The sequence below is a fragment of the Mirounga angustirostris genome, unplaced genomic scaffold, assembly GCF_029215605.1.
Source record: "Mirounga angustirostris isolate CCGP_5_RB_7025 unplaced genomic scaffold, mMirAng1.0.hap1 SCAF_14, whole genome shotgun sequence".
Lineage (NCBI taxonomy): Eukaryota > Metazoa > Chordata > Mammalia > Carnivora > Phocidae > Mirounga > Mirounga angustirostris.
Window position 1 is genome coordinate 46,601,078 of NW_026991722.1, and position 18,848 is coordinate 46,619,925.

Here is an 18,848-nt window from a genome sequence, read left to right on the forward strand (position 1 = left end):
TGCATTTCAAGTTTGCAAGGTACCTGTGTACTTAAAATATGTATGGAGACCTCCTGTACAGTAGCTTTGCCCCTTTAATTGGGGTACATTAATCTTACGGTATTTATCCACCCAACCCCAGACTGAGATCTTGCTCTAAGGGGCTTTAGGTAGCTGCCAGTAAATTATTTTAATTGCCGTCTTGAAGTTAACAAGTGTTATAATGAAATAATCTACCTGATGCTAAATAAAGGCTTTAGAATGTTCCCAAAAAGTGTGGTTTTTGTTTTAAGATTTTGTGAGAGAGAACACAAGCAGGGGGTGCAGCAGGCAGAGGGAGAAGCAGGCTCCCCGCTGAGCAGGGAGCCTGATGTGGGACCCAATCCCAGGACCCTGGGATCATGACCTGAGCCGAAGGTAGATGCTTAACCAACGGAGCCACCCAGGTGCCCCAAAAGTGTGGTTTCTTAATCTGATCCTCAGTTACCGAGTGTCCTTACCAAGAAGTCCCTGTGCTGCCGTCCGCAGGGCCCCGGAGCCAGCCTGGCAGCTAGCACTTGCTGAGCAAGTGCTGAGCTGTCAACCCCAGTGTCTGTCCTATGGATCTCGGGGCCCTGAATCATATGGTTCCCCTTCACAGCTCCAGCGTCATCTTAGGGGCTGTCCCCAGCTCCTCCCCACCAGCATCATTTTGGCCTCCTTGCCATGTCGGAGTCCTGCTCTTTCCTGCCCTAGGCCCAGTTACAAAATAAGAGCACAGGGTTTTATGCTTGCATGAGGTTTATTGACCAAGTACGCTCGGTGGCGGACTCCACCTTGAACGTTGGCTCAAAGGGCATCGTTTCCAGCATCTGTTAGAAATGTAAGCAGTGAATTGTTTAATCACAAAACCGAACACGTAAAGTGAGTGGCAGATCAGAAATGGGAGGTCTACCCTCCCATTACTAAATTCTTATCTAATCATGTAGCTGTCTGTGCATTTGCACTGAAATATCCCAGCATTTCATGCTGAAAACAGCCATTCTGACAATTCCACTGAAAGTCTACAAAGGCAGAGAAGGGCACATAGAGCTAAGATTTGATAATGGAGTTATCTCCTTAAATACTGTCCATAGAGTACTTGAGCCTGCCTGTGAAGGAAATCTAGCTTTTGCCCATTGGATATTCAGTGTGAAATTCCCACACATTGAAGTAACTGAACTCGTTGGGGTGTGGGTTTGACCCTTGCATTGTACCTTCTTGTCTCCCTGCTTCCTCTAGTGACCTCCTCCTGCCTTCTAGGTCTGTCATTCTTCTGGCTTCCTGCTGAGCTGTCAACCCCAGTGTCTGTCCTATGGATCTAGGGGCCCTGAATCATATGGTTCCCCTTCACAGCTCCAGCGTCATCTTAGGGGCTGTCCCCAGCTCCTCCCCACCAGCATCATTTTGGCCTCTTTGCCATGTCGGAGTCCTGCTCTTTCCTGCCCTAGGCCCAGTCTGTACGCTCTCTGCAAGGCTGGTTCCTTCTTGGGACTCGGGTCAGCTGACATCCGGGCCTGACCACCCTAACAAAGGAGGCTCTATGTCAGCATTGTTGTCCTCACCATTCTTAACATGGTGTCCTGAACTCTCCAGTCCATTCGCCCACGGAGGGGGAAGTCTGGGCCTTGCTCTGCCCACAGCGGGGAGGTGGGATGAGCACGGGACAGGGCATTAGGTACTGGTGGGACGAAGAACTTAAAGATGATTTGTGATTAAAGGGTCTGATTCAGGTAATGCCAGTTGTTTTAGCTCCTTCAGGTGTTTCCAACCTGCCTGTGCTGTAAACCTTCACGCTCCAAGGGAACAAACCTGCTACAGTGGGGGGGTGCTCCACGGCATCTCTGACTTATCACCTCTCTCTCCAGTTGGCTGCAGTGCTCACGTCTGGCACCTGCTCCGACCCACCCCTTCACCTACCGATTAGATTAAAAGTTCCTACCTAATGTCTTTTTTCTTATAAAGCCATCCCTTTTTAGCATCTTCCACGGGGCTAGCTGAAGAACCAGGTATTCAAAGGTGATTGGGTGGATGGGCTCATGTCTTAGGCCCCAAGTCCTCAGTGTGAGTCATCCTGGTGCAGTGCATGTACTGTGCATTTCTTATTAATAATTGGGGGTAATGAACTTGGGAACCCCGACTCTGCACATCTCCATTCAACTTCTGTAAATACCTCTATCTTCAGGTCAACAAATCAAAGTACTAGTGTGTTAAGGCCCACATATTATGGTAGGAAAGTTTACCTACCATTTTTAGGTTTCTGCTCTGCGAACATGGGCAGTAGTCACGGTTATTTCGCCAGCAATACCATAACTTCCAAAGGGAGTACGTTTGTCACCCGATCCTGAACCTTTTTTGGCTACATCTTCTACTGGGAATGCCACAGAAAGAAAAACTGGGCTTTGTGGCCTGGGGACATCTTGTCCATTTGGAGGAGGACTACCATTCTGGGGGTTTGGGGTATGTTTCTGGAATTTCTGATCTGCAGGAACAGCAATGGGTACTTGGACTGCAGCGTATCTCTTCAAGGCATCTGACTGAGAAACAACAGCATGTCCAGGAAGAGGTTTCCAATCCTGAGCTTCCTGAACATTCGAGCCTACTAAAATAAAAGGTGGGGCACTGGTCTTCTTGCTGTCGTCCATCATCACGTAAGTTGGAGAAGTAACTTTTGGTGGCTGCTGCAGAAACTTTGGATCCTTAGGATTAGATAAATAGAGGGTTGCTTGGGGGAAAGGCCCAGGTGCAGGTGGCGGTGATGGGCGGCTTTGTTGATTCATATCAGTTAGACAATAAAGGGTCCACATGTTAGAGTATGGTGGTGGTTGTCCTGCTTCGCTTGCTGCTATGGCTATAAAAAAAAAAAAATTTGCAGGCATTAAAGGTTGGTCTCTGTATCAGGCGCTATGCACAGAAATGTCTTTGTAAGTTTTCTTTACATATAAACAAACAGCTGCAGTAGTAATGTGTGCCATAAAGCATGCTATAGAGAGGGCTAAATCGTGTTTGGTAATGTGAAAGAAGCGAGGCGCTCTACCGCTGGAAAGTGAGAACAGCGTCGTGCTAGCAGGTGGCAGGGGCGCTCGAGTTGTGCCTGAAGCAGCAATCTCATCCGAAGCCGCCGGTCCCGGGGCGGCCAGCTTGAGACGTGGCCACCGCAGCGCCCGCACACACGACGTGGAGGATCCACATTTGGGGCTTTACCAAAAGAATCCATTGACGTGTGTGTGAAGCCAGTGAAAAAGTGTTAATGCATCTGCAGAGTGACTTTTTCTTTACTAAAGAAGTCCGCATGGGGGCGTCATCTTTTGGTCACATTATCAGTTTCTTTGGCCCTTTACAGGCCCCACAATCTCACATTAATTGGACACCACACACAGAACATCACATAATCTAGGACTCAGAACCCCAGAGAGCACCGGCTGTAGGCAAGGCTTGAAATCATAGGTCCTAGGTGGCAGTAAAAGGCTGGTTGGTCCCAGAGGGGTTCCTTAAGGGCCGGCGGGGGGAAGCCTTCTAGGAGTGCCACCCGTCTATTTAACACCAAGGCATCTATGATGGCAAGTTTGACTTGACTAATGAAGACAGTACTGTCTTGGGGAACTAAGTCCCAGAAGATGGGATGGAGGCGAAACTCCTTCCCGACGGAGTGGCATGGGGCCCAAATTGTACTGAGTTCACCGTTTGAACGCTGGGCCTCGCATCCCTCGTGCAGCTTTTCTTCCCCAGAAAAGAACAGAACACTATGCACATGATTAAGCTGGTCAGTTTTCAGTAGCTTCAGATGCAGTCAATGGATCCTTCCGCAAGCCAGTGAAAAATACATACAAGCCTAGTCTTCCGTTTGAAATCTCCACGTGGTGCTTCAGAAAAAGGGCGAGGCACTGGGGAGCCGTGACTGGGGAGCCACTGCTGCTCCCGCCACAAGGCGCGTGCCCGTCCCGCACGCCAGCTCCCAGCGCTGCCCTCGGCCTTTTCAGTGGTGCGGACCCCGCCACACTGCCAGACAGAATTTGATCCCAGAACACCTGCTTTGGTAACACTTGACCGTTCCGGCTCTGGGAAGAGTCAGCGTGGAGAGGGTTTCTGCAAAAGGGAGCGGGGAGGTCGGCTCCATCTAGCCCTCAAGGGGAGGGGGCGAGAGGGGGGCAGGCCTAAGTCCAGAGTTGGAGGGAGGGAGAGATCAAGCCAGGTCTGTGTCACGGGCAAGCCCGGTGGACGTCCGGCAGCGCAGCCGGCGGCGGGGTTTTCGCCCGTAGGGGTTGCTGACGGGAGGCCAGTCGGCTTAGCTGCGGCCGCCTCTGCGCTCACCCGGGGGACAGAAGTGCGGCCGAGCCGTCCCCTCCGTCCAGCCCTGGGGCTGCCCTCACGGCTGCAGGAGCCCCCCCTCTACCCCCCGCCCCGGCAGGGAGCCAGGGCTCCCCGCACCCGCTTGCAGGGCCCTCTCCCACTGCAGGGCGAAAGCAGGGGCGACACACCACCATGTCTCTCTGGAGGGCGTTGTGTGGTTGGAGGTTGACACTCACAAGTGAGCCATTTCAAAGCAACACCCCATGGCCCACGTTCGCAACAGCAGATTCGGATCACAGGTTTGGGGCCTGACAGGAGGCTCTTCAGGTTTTTCACTCCGTGTGCTGTCTGAAACTGCTAGGTGACCCAACTGGGAGGCCAAGCTGTGGTGATGTCACTTTAAAATCACTCCTCTCATAAGAGTAAAATCTCAAGTACGACAAGGCCTTTACAGAGGTTTGCCATCTTACAAGCTATTGAAAATGGAGCCTTTGACCAACCTGGAGGGAGCCCACGTCCGTGGTTACCTGAAACACAGAGGTCACCTGAAAATGTAATTGGTAATTTTGTAAGTATCTGGTTTTCTTACCTGGCTCCATCAAACCTTGTCCGAGTGCTGCTTCCCCTTGTGGTTCGGGTTCTGGAACAGGAGGGGGGGAACCACCAGCTGCCCTTCCCGGCACAGCCGAGAGCCCTGCGGTGGTAGCTTCCCCAGAGAGCACGAGTTTGGCCTCCATCTCCTGGGCTGCAGAGTTTCCCTGGGACTCCTGCGCAGGGTTGCCAGGGACTAGGGCAGTGAACTCCGTTTCAACGTGCAGAGGTTTTTCAGAGCCTACTGCTTTGGTGGAGCCCTGTGCATCCGGGAACTGTGCAGACTGACCTTTCAAAGAGGGGTCAGGGAGCAGAATGGCTGCTTCTGCTTCCATATATACTGAGGAATAATTTGCATCCTCCTCCAGCGGTTTTACCGAACCTACAGGTTTCTCGGACATGCCTGTGGCGAGTGCTACAGGAATGGGACTAAGTGGTGGCTTGTTTGCTTTAAGAGAAGCAACGTGATCAGTAAAAGGGATAACTATGTGTTCTGGTATTTGCTCGACATAAGTAACTCCTTCAGTCACAGGCTCATTGTTATAGATAGACGATACGCGAATGAATGAGGTGACCTCAATATCAGCCTGCAAAGGGACCTCGGGAGCTTGATCGTAAGCAGGAGGGTCTTGTTCATCCTGCAAGGGGAAGGAGGAAGCCGCTGCTGGTACAGCTTCATCGTCTTTAAGTTTAGAACCCAAATCTACACGGACAGCTGTTTGGCTCAGAACCTGCAGGACTGCCCCCTCTGCAGAATACGCAGGAGTAGCCACCCGGGCATCTTCAGCAGCCTCTGAGCTCAGCACCTCGTCGGAAAACAGAGGCATACTCGTGGCCACATCCACCATTAACACGTCAGACCGATCAGAATGAACAGATGCAACTTTACCTAACATTTGAGCAGCGAACTGAGCTGGGTCCGCTGGGACATAAGCAAACTCGGGTGACACGGCTGCTGGAGGTGGTGATGAGGGTGGGGTCATCCCCTTAGGGGTAGACGGTTTCAAACTGGAACCACGAGCTGCTTCGGATGTCTCCTCGGGTTCCTGGAGCACCTCCAAGTGAACTGATGGGAACTGAGTGGTTTTGTTCATAAACAGTGGTCCAGCGATATTGTCCTCCTCTGTGTCTGTAGATTTCTCCATCCGTGTAGGTTCTTGGGAAACTGTAGATGTTCCTACCTGTTCTTTCATACATTCTGCTTTCTTCTCTTGTGTCGTTCCTTCTGACCACCTCTCTACTAAAAAAGCCAGATGGGTTAATAAGCGGATATCCCCCCCAATTTTAAAGCAGTAATAGGTTGAACTTTCAGATGTCAATACACAGAGAAGCACAGAAGAGTTTTGCCTAATTTCAGCATCTGTGATTTAGAATGGGTACTGAAACTTCCCTGTCCTTACCCACTCAGAAGACACCTCAGCTCATCTCAGAAATCAGGGACTACGTAGCACCGTGACAAAACGGAATCAGATACCACCTTCAGCTGGTCTGCGTCGGGGAAAGACCGTAACTCTGCCTAGAACTAAGGAAGCTGGAATCCTCCATGGAAAAAGCTCCTGATCTAAACTTCTACACAAAACCCAAGGGTTCTGGGAAAGGGGGTTCCACCTGAGCAGTAAGTGGTCTGATCTTCAGCTGATGGAATAGCTTCTTAATGAAACAAATGCTCTCATGTTAATAAAGGCAGTGCTCAACTTAAGACAACTGGTATATAAAATTTAACAATGAGTGGGAAAACGGGGCCTATAGAATATTTTGACATTAGGAAACATCCTATAGTCTGACCTAAAAATGGTAGCACTTGCTGGCGAGGTATGATAACGCAGCAGCCAAAGTTGAACTGACCCAGACAAGAGGGGCAGGAAGAGACCTCCAGATCCGTCAGCAGATGACCTAGAGGAGCTCCTAGGGTGGAGAAGATGCTGTGAAACCCTCTTCTCTGTGCCCCAACCCCCTCCCTCATCAGCTGCTTTCACAGCTGCTTGCTCAACTGCACATTTTCTCTTGGGGAAGCATGTCCTGCGTATCACAATGACATCGGCAGGAAAAGCAGAAAGTGGGTGTGTTTCAGCTTGGTTCTTACTCCTCGCACACTGTCTTTATTCCTCAGCTCTGACCTTCCTGGGGTTCACTGCATCACCAGGGCTTCACAAGCCTCTTCGTGTCAGTTGGGCCCAAACCCACCGCCCCCGACAGCACCCCGCTTCCGAAATCCCCACTCAGCTTCTAGTCTCCCACCAGCTCTTCCCTGCTAAGCCTCACGCTGTCCTCCACACACAGCTCGGGAGTTGGCCAGCAACCCAAAGGAAATGCTTGGCAGACTTTGGGGGCTCCTTCTCTGCAAACACCCCCTCTCTCATGCTTTGTTGCCCAAATCCCAGCCATAGTAGTAGCCCCAAACCCTCCATTTTCTCTTCCCAGACACGCTTCCACTCTATGCTGGGCCTCGCTTGCCTTGTGCAAGAAGTTGAGAAATGCTGCTAGGGTGAAGAGGGGGCTCACTTTCCGTGAACTCCTTCTCCCAAGGATCCAGGCACTGGGCTTCGGTTTACAGAATTGCTCCAGCTTTTACGATGGTCGATGAGAGGAGGCCGAGTGTGGTAGCAGCCCCCCCATCATAGCTGACAGTGAAAGATCTCTTCCTGCACTGATTTTCCCTGGCACAGCGTCTGGCAATGGGGAGGAACTGAAAGATCTGATAAGTGAAATAGTGAATTGGACTTTATGGACAGGTAGGATTTGAAAGGTGCGTAGCGACTCCTGGAGAGGGAAGTAGCAGAAGCCAGAAACCAGGCGATGACAAGCTGTCTGGCTGGTGCAGAGAGGGCGGCAAAGGGAGGAGAGATTCAGATCGCAGAAAGCTTAGTTTGCACGGCCTGGTCTTGGAAAGGGATCAAAATTTATGACAGAGTTGTCAGCATTACTTGCTCTGTTTGCATTAAAATGCTTATCTCCAAATGGCAAAATTTACTTTTGATATAGGTTAAAAATATTTAGCCCTTCTAGTTTAAAAGTCTCTTTGGTTAATTATTCAATCTTTTGGGGCTATTTATCAAAGATTCGCCCACTTCTAAAGAAGGAAGCCGAATGCTAGAGTCAGCTCTGGCTCTGACCTACATTGCTCTTCTCTGCTGGCTCTCGGGTGGCCTCGAGGAGAGCCCCCGCTCCTAGTGCTTGCGCTCTAGGCGTTGGTCCCTGACGTGGTCGTAGTCACTTAAGGATTTCCACTTTGTCGAAAATGAGCCTGTTATTTCCTGGGAGATGCCCCTCCTAATTTAATTTGGTCCTCTTTAGCATCGGAGGCCTAGCTGCCAATTTTTATTTTGTCCCCAGCTTGGGCAGTATGTGCTATAGCGCTCTGCTGGCAGGGTGAGCGACGTCACTTTGTCCCAGCCCGATTCCCTGCTAGTCAGCACTCTGGGACCATCAGAACACATCTGGACCAACTACCGGCCACGTGTGGGCCCTGGCACACCAGAAATCTCATATGTGGTCCACCTGAGAAAGACTCTCCATGATTTCTAATCTACCTCTTCACATTCAATTCTTTTATTCAACACTTACCGCAGGTCTGATTGTGACAATTACAGCACATGTGAACATAGCGTAGCATGTGTTACGCTAAATGCAGAGCCATGCTAACCATGCAGCCGCTCTGAGAGGCCCCCGGGAAAGCAAAGCACAAGCCTTTTGGTCAGGGCTTAGAGCATTCCAATCACAGATTCTCCCCACCTTCCTAATAACCACCTTCGGTCTCAGCTAGCACTTGGTGTGCACTCCCCACGCCCCGGGACCACAGTCCCACGCCAGGACGGACTTCCTATTTCCCTTCCCTTTGCAGCAGGAAATGAGCTTATATCCTATGGCATATACAAAATAAAAACTTGATTCTGGTACCTTTGGCTCTTAAGTTAAAAGTCAGCTCTGGAAATTCCAAGAAAATCTTCTCTCAACAAAAACAGGCTCCTGGAAAACTCCGAAGTGTTTCTTACTAGGAACTTTGGAAACTCACTACTGAGTAATGACTTCCTATTCGCATTTCCCCTAAAGCAAATGAACGCTCCAATGGGTAGAGATGGACGGAACTAACAGGAACAATGAGAGGCTATCTGAAATCACTATACACTAGTTTAATATTCTTCAGAAATATCCCTGTGACATTGAAGAGTTTGGATTTTATGAACAATAGGGCGCTATCAATGTTCCCGGAGAGCAAAGAGCTATACTTACCTTCTTAGGTCCAAGATGTTCTTCCTGCTCATACTGACTCTTGTGTCCTAGTGTCCCTGACCCCATTGTCTTCACTTTCCTGGTCTGCCATATCTGCTTCCTCTCTTAATCCTAACCCTGTATTTCTGTCCTAGGCTGCCAATCTGACCCCAACTCTTGACAATACCATTGACTGGTTCCATGATTTGTCTTCTTTAGTATGGACTATTCCCCAACTGATTAATCTTACCACAATGTAAAACATAAATGACCCAAGGCCCCCTCCCAATATCACAACCAGATAATCATTTGAACCTTTTTTAAACTTAATGAAATTCTACCTTGGTACAAATTACCACCCTGCCTAGGCAAATATGAGACTTCAAGAAATAAAAAGGATCATTTTGGCACAATACCCATCCCTGTTTAGGGAATCAGTATAGCCTTACTTGACAAAATGCCCAGGAAAGTGCAGAGTAGCACCAGAGCTTCACACAATTTAGTATAGATTGTCCTGAAATTGATACATTTCTCATTTACTTAATAAGAGAGAATAGCCACAAGTATGTGTAACCAACTGTGAAAATAATGCATAAAAATAGAATCTGGCATAAGAATTAAACTAAAAACATTATGAATATTTAATATGAATAACTCAAGACATTTAATGATATGCATAACTGCTGTGGTGCATAGAAATTGAAATTGGGCCCAATGATCAGCAGCAGTGTATGATTATAATTACAATTTATGGCCAAGCCAACAATGTCCAGGATCATTAAGAAAAGTTAGCAGTTTGGGGCACCTGGGTGGCTCAGTCGTTAAGCGTCTGCCTTCAGCTCAGGTCATGATCCCGGGGTCCTGGGATCGAGCCCCACGTTGGGCTCCCTGCTCAGCAGGAACCTGTTTCTCCCTCTCCTCCCAGCTTGTGCTCTTTCTCGCTATCTCTGTCACTATCTGTCTCTCTCAAATAAATAAAATCTTTAAAAAAAAAAAGTTAACAGGTTAACTCAGTTGGGCTAGGCCTTCTTGATTTTTCCAAAGAGTTAGCTATGTCCTGCCTTTGTTGGATATGGGACAGGACTGATACTAGAAACTAGACTCAGTGAAGCTGAGGGGGATGGAAGGGGATGGTGTTGAGATCTCATTTGCCACTCTGCATGGGGAAACCACTGTCCTACCCTCACTGGTGGTGAAAAAGTGAGAACTAGCACAATCTAGCACAATCTGGCTTTGGGTTCTACACAAGAAGGTGACCAGAGAGGAAGAAGTGAAAGAGTAGGAGATACTATGGGGAAAGGGAGCTAAAATTCTTCTTTACTCTTTCAGTTCAAGAATTTCAAGTTTTTCCAAAGGAATCATAGAATGTTATTTACTATGGGAAGAACATGAGTTATGCTGCTAGGAAGATCTAAGTTTCCATCCTAACCCTACCAATTAATATTTGGAAGCTTACAAGTTTTTTAATCATGCCCAAGCATCACATTTCTCTTGAGTAAAATTGTAATGATGTCACCTACTTATAAAGTTGCTTTAATTGACAAAATATTTTTAAGTACCTAGGACAAAATCTCTCATTTTACTGCATTTCACTTCACAAATACTGTATTTTTTACAAATTGAAGGTTTGTGGCAGCCCTTTGTCAGGCACAAATGACTGGCTGTTCCCCATCTGTCTCCCTCCCTTAGGGCCTCCCTTACTCCCAGAGACACAACAATATTGAAATTAGGCCAATCGATAACCCTATAATGGCCTCTAAATGTTCAAGTGAAAGGAAGAGCCATGTGTCTCGCACATTAAATCAAAAGCTAGAAATGATTAAGCTTAATGAGGAAGGCATTTGAAAACTGAGACAGGCCGAAAGCTAGGCCTCTTCTGCCAACCAGTTAGACAAGTCGTGAATGCAAAGGAAAAGTTCTTAAAGGAAAGCTTAAAGGAAGCTGCAGCCAGTGATTCAGAAGCCCTGAGATCATTAACAAAGGTGACTACACTAAACAATAGATTTTCAACGTAGATGAAACATTCTCATATTAGAAGATGGTATCTAGGACTTGGATAGCTAGAGAGGAGCAGTCAATGCCTGGCTTCAAAGCTTCAAAGGACAGGCTGACTGTCTTGTTAGGGGCTACTGCAGCTGGTGACTTTAACTAGAAGCCAAAGCTCCTTTGCCATTCTGACAATCCTAGGGCCCTGAAGAATTATGCTATATCTACTCTGCCTGTGCTCTAGTAATGGAACAACAAGGCTTAGAAGACATCATGTCTGTTTACACTACAGTTTACTGAGTAGTTTAAGCCCACTGTTGAGACCTGCTGCTCAGAAAAAAAGAGTCCTTTCAAAATATTACTGCTCATTGACAATACACCTGGTCACCCCAAGAGCTCTGATAGAGAGGTATGATGAGCTGAATGTGGTTTCATGCCCGCTAATATGTCGGTACTGCAGTCCATGAATCAAGGAATTTCAACTTTCAATTAAGAAATATGTTTCATAAGGTTATCATTGTAAAAGATAATGATTCCTCGGATGGATCTGGGTGAAGTCAGATGGAGACCTTCTGGAAAGGATTCACCACTCTTAAGATGCCATTGAAAACATTTGTGATTCATGGGATGAGGTCAAAATATCAACATTAACAGGCATCTTGAAGAAGTTGATTCCAAAGTCATGGATGACTTGGAGGGGTTCCAGACTTCAGTGGAGGAAGTCCCTGCAGATGTGGTGGAAACAGCAAGAGAACTAGAATTGGGAGCGGAGCCTGAGGATGGGACTGCACTGCTGCAAGCTCATGATCAAACCTGAACGGATGAGGAGTTGCTTCTTATGGATGAGCAAGGAAAGTCCTTTCTTGAGATGGAATCTACAATCCTGGTGGAGATGCTGGGATGATTGTTGAAATGACAACAAAGAATGTACAGTATTCTATAAACTTAGTTGATCAAGCAGCAGCAGGGTTGAGATTGACTCTAATTTTGAAAGAAGTTTTGTGTGTAAATGCTGTCAAACAACATTCATGCTACAGAGAAATCGTTCCTGAAAGGAAGCATCATTTGGTGCAACAAACTTCACTGATGTCTTATTTTAAGAAATTGCCACAGACACCCCAACCTTCAGCAACCACCACCCTGATCAGTGAGCAGCCACCAACATCGAGGCATCTCTCTGGAAGCTCAGATGGTAGTTAGCATTTTTTAGCAATAAAGTATTTTTTAAAATTAAGATACATACACCTTTTTTTTAGACATAATATTGCGCACTTAGTAGACTACAGTATAGTATAAACATAACTTTTATGTGCACTGGGAAACCAAAAAACCATTTAACTGGCTTTATTGCAATATTCGCTTTATTGTGGTGGTCTGGACCTGAACCAACAGTCTCTCCAAGGTATGCCTGTACTCGATAATTCCATTCCTCTTTCCCTTCCTTTCCTACCTGTGACATAGTAAGTGGTAGAACTTAAGAGACAACTCTTCTGCCTTAAAAGATCACCTGAGTTTCTAAAATCCCCTCAATTAATGATTCAGTGCTATTAATGAAGAAACTCTCCTGAGAAGACTGAAAAATGGGGGCACTTTCTCTGATTTATATGATAGCGCAATCTGGTTCATCCAATTGCAGAATTAAACCAGGAAGTGTTTCGCAGCATGAGCTGCTTTGGAAATAGGCATAATGTGGGTCAAAAGCCACAGGGGAGGCCTGGACAGAGCCAGGGCCATCCCAAAATTCCTAGGCTCTGGACAACGAGGGAAGCGATGAGAGAACAGAAGAAAAGTTTGCTCTCGTGTCTGGTTCTTTTCCTCCTCCCTCTTCCATCATCTGAGTTTACATGAATTTTTAAAGGCACTGGGGAGATGGGTAAACACTACTGGCCCTATAAAGAAGCCTACCAAAAATGGGCTTCATTCCAAGAAAAATCCAGGATGAAGTGTTCAAATAAAACAAATGATATGTGCAGGGATGTACGGTGGACATAAAACAAATTGTCTTTCGTGCTCACATCTGATAGCCGGGAGATGAGTGGGGACCAGGGCACCAGGGATGTGAGTGAGCCTCTGCCCCATATTACCAAGTGCTAATACCTGATGCTGCCTTTAGGTTGACCTCGCCTCATGCTGAAGAGACCGAAAGACCAGAATAAGGGTCAGCAGACATAGTCTTCAAAGAATGGTCCATGTTCCCATATTGCAAATCACGGAAAGCCTGGGAGAGCCACAATCCCTGGGACCAACAGAGCATGTAGGGCATTAAAAGTGCCACCATTCCATACCTAACACAGGGATCCATGTAAGGGAAGTGTATTTAGAGGAAGCAAAAGATGCCACCTGTTCTATCCACATTTTTATTGTAGAGAACTGAACCACCATGCAGCCAAATGTGCTTGGCACTCCCACAGGAATAGCAGTTGAGGAATTAAACCAGTTAGAAGATAGGAGGATGTCATTCAGCGGAGGAAAAGCCCTACCAAATGGAAACCTTATGGTGTATATCCCTACCTAGTCCCTCTTTAGCCCAGAGTGATGCTTTCCTGGATGTAGATGGGACTCATGCAGTCTCTCTGATAGGACCTAAGTTAATGGACACTGTTTGCCAATAAGAAACCAGTTGATATGACAATAAAAGGCAGATAAATGAGCCAAACTGGTATTAGACAGTAACAAAGAACTCTGTTTTCTGGTCATCTGGTCATACTTTCATGTTACCTTCCCATCTCCCCAGTAAACTAGAACAAGCAATGTTCATTTCTACTCTACTACCAAAGAGCAGTCTGTATCTACAACCATATGGCGAGCTCACTTTTAGGATAATCTGCACGTTATGTAAATTGCCTTGGTATCCGTAGTTACTGGAGGAGAAAAGTATCTCCCTCTTCTTACCTCCATCGGAAGTATAGCTGTTCCATTAGTTCTGTTAATTAAACTAATCCACATTAGTTTAGTCCACTTGCTAAGTTGAATGGTGGGTAAGTTCCTGAGTAAACAAATTAGCCTCAAAAGCTACCAGTTAGTTACATCCCACTATAATGATTCACCAACTTTACCACCATTCTCAAACATAGGAAGCCTGCTCACTCCCAGGCCTCTCAAACATAGCTCCTGGTGTAGAGTACAAGCCCATAATTACCTTGACTTCTTGGGAAACCAGCCTAGTAGGGAAGGGGAGAATGGTCAGTGTTCTAGCACTTGTGTGTATATCCTGCTGGTGGCAAGCAAATCCCAGACCTAAGTCCCGTGGTAAGCTGAGAATGCCATCAGGACCCTGCAGGGAAGCAGTCAGACTAGAGAGTAAAATATTCCTGAACCACAGCGCTTCACTCTCCCTTCAAATGTGGACTCTTGCTGATTTTAGTCTTGTTTTCTGTTTTGGGTATGTCTTTCACTGCGTATCCAAATCCTCAATTTTTACATTTTCCTACATTCTACTCCTGACTTCTCCCCAGCTTGACTAGTATTGGCATCACCAAACTGGCAGAGTTTAAACGTGGCTCAACCTCACTGATCCTACCTTTTCTTTCTCTACAGTCATTCCAAAATATTGGCCAGCCAACGCAGCAAAAATTATTTCCTTATTTCCCTCACTGACCACGAGTCTCCGTTTTCTCCACAGAATTCTGCCAAAAGCTTCTCCTTACCATTCTTTTAGATGTGGATGCCTGTCCTTGGGATGACCAATTTAATTGATCTTCCCATCATGTAAATTGTGCCTTTCTCTTTCTCCCTGTCTCTTCTGTCAATGCAATTTCATGCTGTCATGTTCACATAGGCGTTTACACATATACACATAAAACACAACTTCTTTTCTAAGCAGAGGGATGGCCCTAGGCCACAGAGATGGGCTGGAGAAGACCACTTTCTAGGAAAAACTTCTCTTCACTATCTAGAGACTCTTGGAACAGACAAGACGGTCAGTAACCCCTAATTGATCCCCTGCCCTCCGACTGGACTGCAGTTAACCTATCACAGGGAGGAAAAAAGAAAAAAGGATGTTTCTTTATTTAATAATATAAAAAAATCTTCCAAGAAGAATGTTTATATAACTTTCTTAGGTAGTGTAACTCATTATAATTTGAGTCTTCATTACTACAACATCCAATTTTCTTCAAAGTTCAGTGTACTTCCTTAAAGATGGGGACATTGGAAAGGGTTTGAGTCCTAGCTTATCCACACTGTTCGAGGTCTCATTGTACCAAATGGTTTGCAGGAGATGAGTTTTTCCTATTTTTTGTTTTTTAAAGATTTAAAATCCTCCAAACTATCTCCAGATTTAAAAAAAAAATGGATCAAATAATTAAATAATCACACTGATGGCTTATTTTTAACAAACATCAGTGAGATAAAACAAAATATTTATGGGCATCATTCTTAAGCTTAAATGTATGGTAACAATGATGCACTAATTTATACCTAATATTATTTAACTGTTACCACTTGTACTTACCTTTCATCTGATGAAATTGTTTAACAAGATCTTTTATATCCAGAGAAGTATTCCCTAAAGGAATAAATACAGGAAATTAGATACATAAAATGCCCAATTTAAAATGCCTTCCTTTTCAAAGCAACAAATATATAATCTAAAGGAATAACAAACCTTCTCTAAACACAATAAGTTCTTTAAAATAAAATGCTGCGAACTGGGTGATGTTTGGCGGGTTGGTTTTGAGAACGGCCCTGCTGACTCCTTCAAGTAGAGTCTTGAGGCCATAAGGTACGACAAGTCTGGGCTTTGAAGAAATCATTTTGGCAGGATGTCTGTAATCTCAACTATAATGAAGAAAAACAAAGTCTTATAGTATATGTTTTTTATTAAAATGTTCATCAGTTAACTATAGTTTCTAAGAATAAACCTATGTCCTATTGAAATTATTAGCTTGAGTTTAATCTCTAGGCATTTATTCTAGCTAAAATGGGGTAATTCCTCACACACACACACACACACACACAACCAATAGCTTATTATGTGCAGATGAGCAATATGGTACTATTAAAGAAACCCATGGGAAAAGCCCTGCCAAGAACTCTAGGATGATATTAAAAACAAAGAAGGAAAAATCAAACAACCAAACTTGTTCCTGTGAAATTCAGTATTTTACACAGTACAATTTCAAGAAAGATAAATCAAGCTCATGTATCTGTGTCTAAACAAGATCCTTCCAAACTACATGGGCATTGGCTTTTCTGTGCCTTCATCAAATAGAAATGTAGAATTGGGTTTTTCTACAAGAAAATGTCTTTTTCCTCGTATTTCTAAATCTATCCCTGGACACATTGATCAGCTTTCAGTATACAATTTTTAGCTTTAAATTTAATTTTGCTTTAACATTAATCAGAATAGGATTAAGTTACTTGTGGTATCATACCACCCACCACCATATGCTTTTCTTTTCTCATATCCTCCCTTAACCTCTGCCCTTGTTTTCCTCTCTCTCCCCCTCCTCCTGCCTTTCTGGATTTTAAGTGCTACCAAGGGTATTGCATAGTCTAACCTACAATGCTCAAGAGTTGCAGAGGTTGCCATTCTAAACTGTGTGTGTGTGTGTTGTTTCATTGTAGAAAATGATTTAAGAAGGTTTACAAATACATGTAAAGAACAAAACTAAGTATTTAAGGAAATGAGTTCAGTGGTAAGGGCAAAATTATGCTAGGAAAATATGATGAAGCTACAGCTAAGGTTGGTATCCCACTACAAGCCATAGGCCCCACACTTTGATAAAGATGGGGTCAAATCAGCACCTGAGCTACCAACCAGACATCACAAAATAGGAAACAGTTGGTTAAATGATTCATGTTTCCTGAGGTTTAAAAAAAAAATCAGTTGTCTGGGAGAATCACAAGTACTCTGAACACTGAGACCCAGGAGAAATTTCTCCTAGGAGTCCTCATAAAGGGGAGAATAGTGTGAGATAATCAATCATGTCAACAACATCCCTACAGTAAAGAGAGTAATGGATTTCATGGGGCTAAGTTGCACAGTTTAGTTATAGCAATTATACAAGAAGCCAACCTCTAATAAAAAGTAATGTGTCATATAGCAAAATGCTGAATATTTAAAAGCGCATTTCATCTTCCCAAAGATCAGGGAAAAAATGAATCTCTATTGGCCAAAGCAAACCCTTCGAGGATATAATTAAGTGTATTGAATCCTTTAATGAAAACCTGCTTAGAGTGTAAGTCAATGGGACCTTTACTAAATTTAACCATCTTTAAAAAACTACTGTAGCAGGCAAGCCCACATGCTAAACGTCAAGGGACATAGGCAGTAATTGTATGTATGATCCATATATATACTTACACTATATTTGTGTGTGTGTATATACGTATATCATTTTTTCAAGTACACACTTTGCACTCCAGTGAGAGCAGATAGTCGTGTTCGGGTAAGTGGCTTACTAATAGCCATGATGGAGCTACCAAAACACCCTTTCTGCAGGCAGTTAGCAGTTGATGCGACCAACGGTGGCGAGAATGGCCGTGCAGAGATCCTATTGGTTCTCAGCGCAGGTGGTAGCTGCATCCCCACCCACACCAGGCTCTGGGCCTGTGCGGGGCCTTTCTGTGCCCCGGGACCTGGGATGCCGAGCGTCCTACAACACAGTCCCATGCAGAGAACAGTCCTGAGCAAGTTGAGAAATCCTGGGACACCAAGCATGACTACATCAACGGGTACTCTCACACACCTAGGTTGAAGATTGCTTAAAAGTGACTGCGTAATTCTTCCCACACCTCTCCTTTAAAGATTCTCAAAAACAAGTTTTACGACCCCGAACCCCCGCGCTGAACCGTGAACTTCCATTTTACCCACTCCCCCAGGGCTAACGCCTGAGGAGGACAACAGTGCTGGAGGCTGAGGACGCGCCAGTGGGGGCTTGTTGGAAACGTCCAACGCTACACAACCATTCAGTCCCTCAAGACCTACGCTGAGATCTGTGCTTGGTCTGCCGTTAGATTTGTTTGGTGGCAAGGGCAGCAAAATGGGGGAGAGTGGGCGTCCCGGTTCCGCGTCCACTAGTTCAGGAGGAGCAGGTGGCAGACCCTCCTCCCGGGATCCGGGAGCTCCGCCACACTCGCCGGTGTGGGCCTGCCCTTCCCCACCGGCCTCCCACTGCAGAGGCCCTCCGCAGTCCCCAACACTGGAAGAAGCGTCCACCACCGCGCGAGGCGCCCCGAGGGCCTAACTGCCTCCGGCGCCGCAGGGTGGGGGGCCTTTTCTCCAGACTCGCCCCACCTTCTCCTTTCCGGCTACGCTCTAAAGCGCTTCCTCGTTGCCCCCTTGCCGGCGGCTCCTATAGGAGCCCGCGCTCCCAGCGGGGCCTTTATACCCCTGCGGACGTCAGACCGTGCGTCACAAAGCCCCTCCCTCCCGCTGAGGGCCCCGGCGGCCACGGAAAGAGGCGGAGCCTCGGCGCCCCCAGCCAATGAGGAGCAGAAGGGGACAAAGGCTGGAACTCCGCTGGGCGGGAGCGCCTCGCGTTTTCTGACAGAATACGAAAGAAAGGGCGTAGGGAAACTGGCGTTTTCAAACGGCCAGGAGTCAGTCAAGGCGACGGCCTCTCCGCTTTTGGTCGCTCAATATAAAATAAGAGCTGTTGTAGAAGGAAAGAGAAATAGATTTATGGCAGTTCTCGCCGTCACCACCGCGCCTCTTCACACTACTCCCTCAGCCCAACATGATGTTACTTTTCAGTCACCTTTTCGGAGAATTAATGTCACGATATACATAACAAACACTAGTATAAAGACGAGCAGTTTCATGCAACACA

General features: G+C 46.1%; 1 protein-coding gene across 1 annotated transcript; it reads right to left on the reverse strand.

Annotated features, from left to right (window-relative positions):
* Positions 1-683: 683 nt before the first annotated feature.
* On the reverse strand, positions 684-18,365 carry CABYR (calcium binding tyrosine phosphorylation regulated). The gene is made up of 6 exons (XM_045886915.3): positions 18,314-18,365; positions 15,680-15,852; positions 15,527-15,580; positions 4,877-6,118; positions 2,245-2,848; positions 684-830 (listed from the first exon to the last, which is right to left on the reverse strand). The coding sequence occupies exons 2-5, from the start codon at positions 15,825-15,827 to the stop codon at positions 2,250-2,252; spliced, it is 2,043 nt and encodes a 680-aa protein (XP_045742871.1). The 5' UTR covers positions 15,828-15,852; positions 18,314-18,365; the 3' UTR covers positions 684-830; positions 2,245-2,249.
* Between the last annotated feature and the right edge of the window lie 483 nt (positions 18,366-18,848).

Excerpts from the sequence above, each read along its gene's own strand:
- CABYR (XM_045886915.3), bottom strand. The coding sequence starts at position 15,827 with ATGATTTCTTCAAAGCCCAGACTTGTCGTACCTTATGGCCTCAAGACT. Across the intron at positions 15,581-15,679 it reads ACTTATTGTGTTTAGAGAAG|GGAATACTTCTCTGGATATA; the intron begins GTTTGTTATTCC and ends TTATTCCTTTAG. Across the intron at positions 6,119-15,526 it reads ACAATTTCATCAGATGAAAG|TAGAGAGGTGGTCAGAAGGA; the intron begins GTAAGTACAAGT and ends TGGCTTTTTTAG.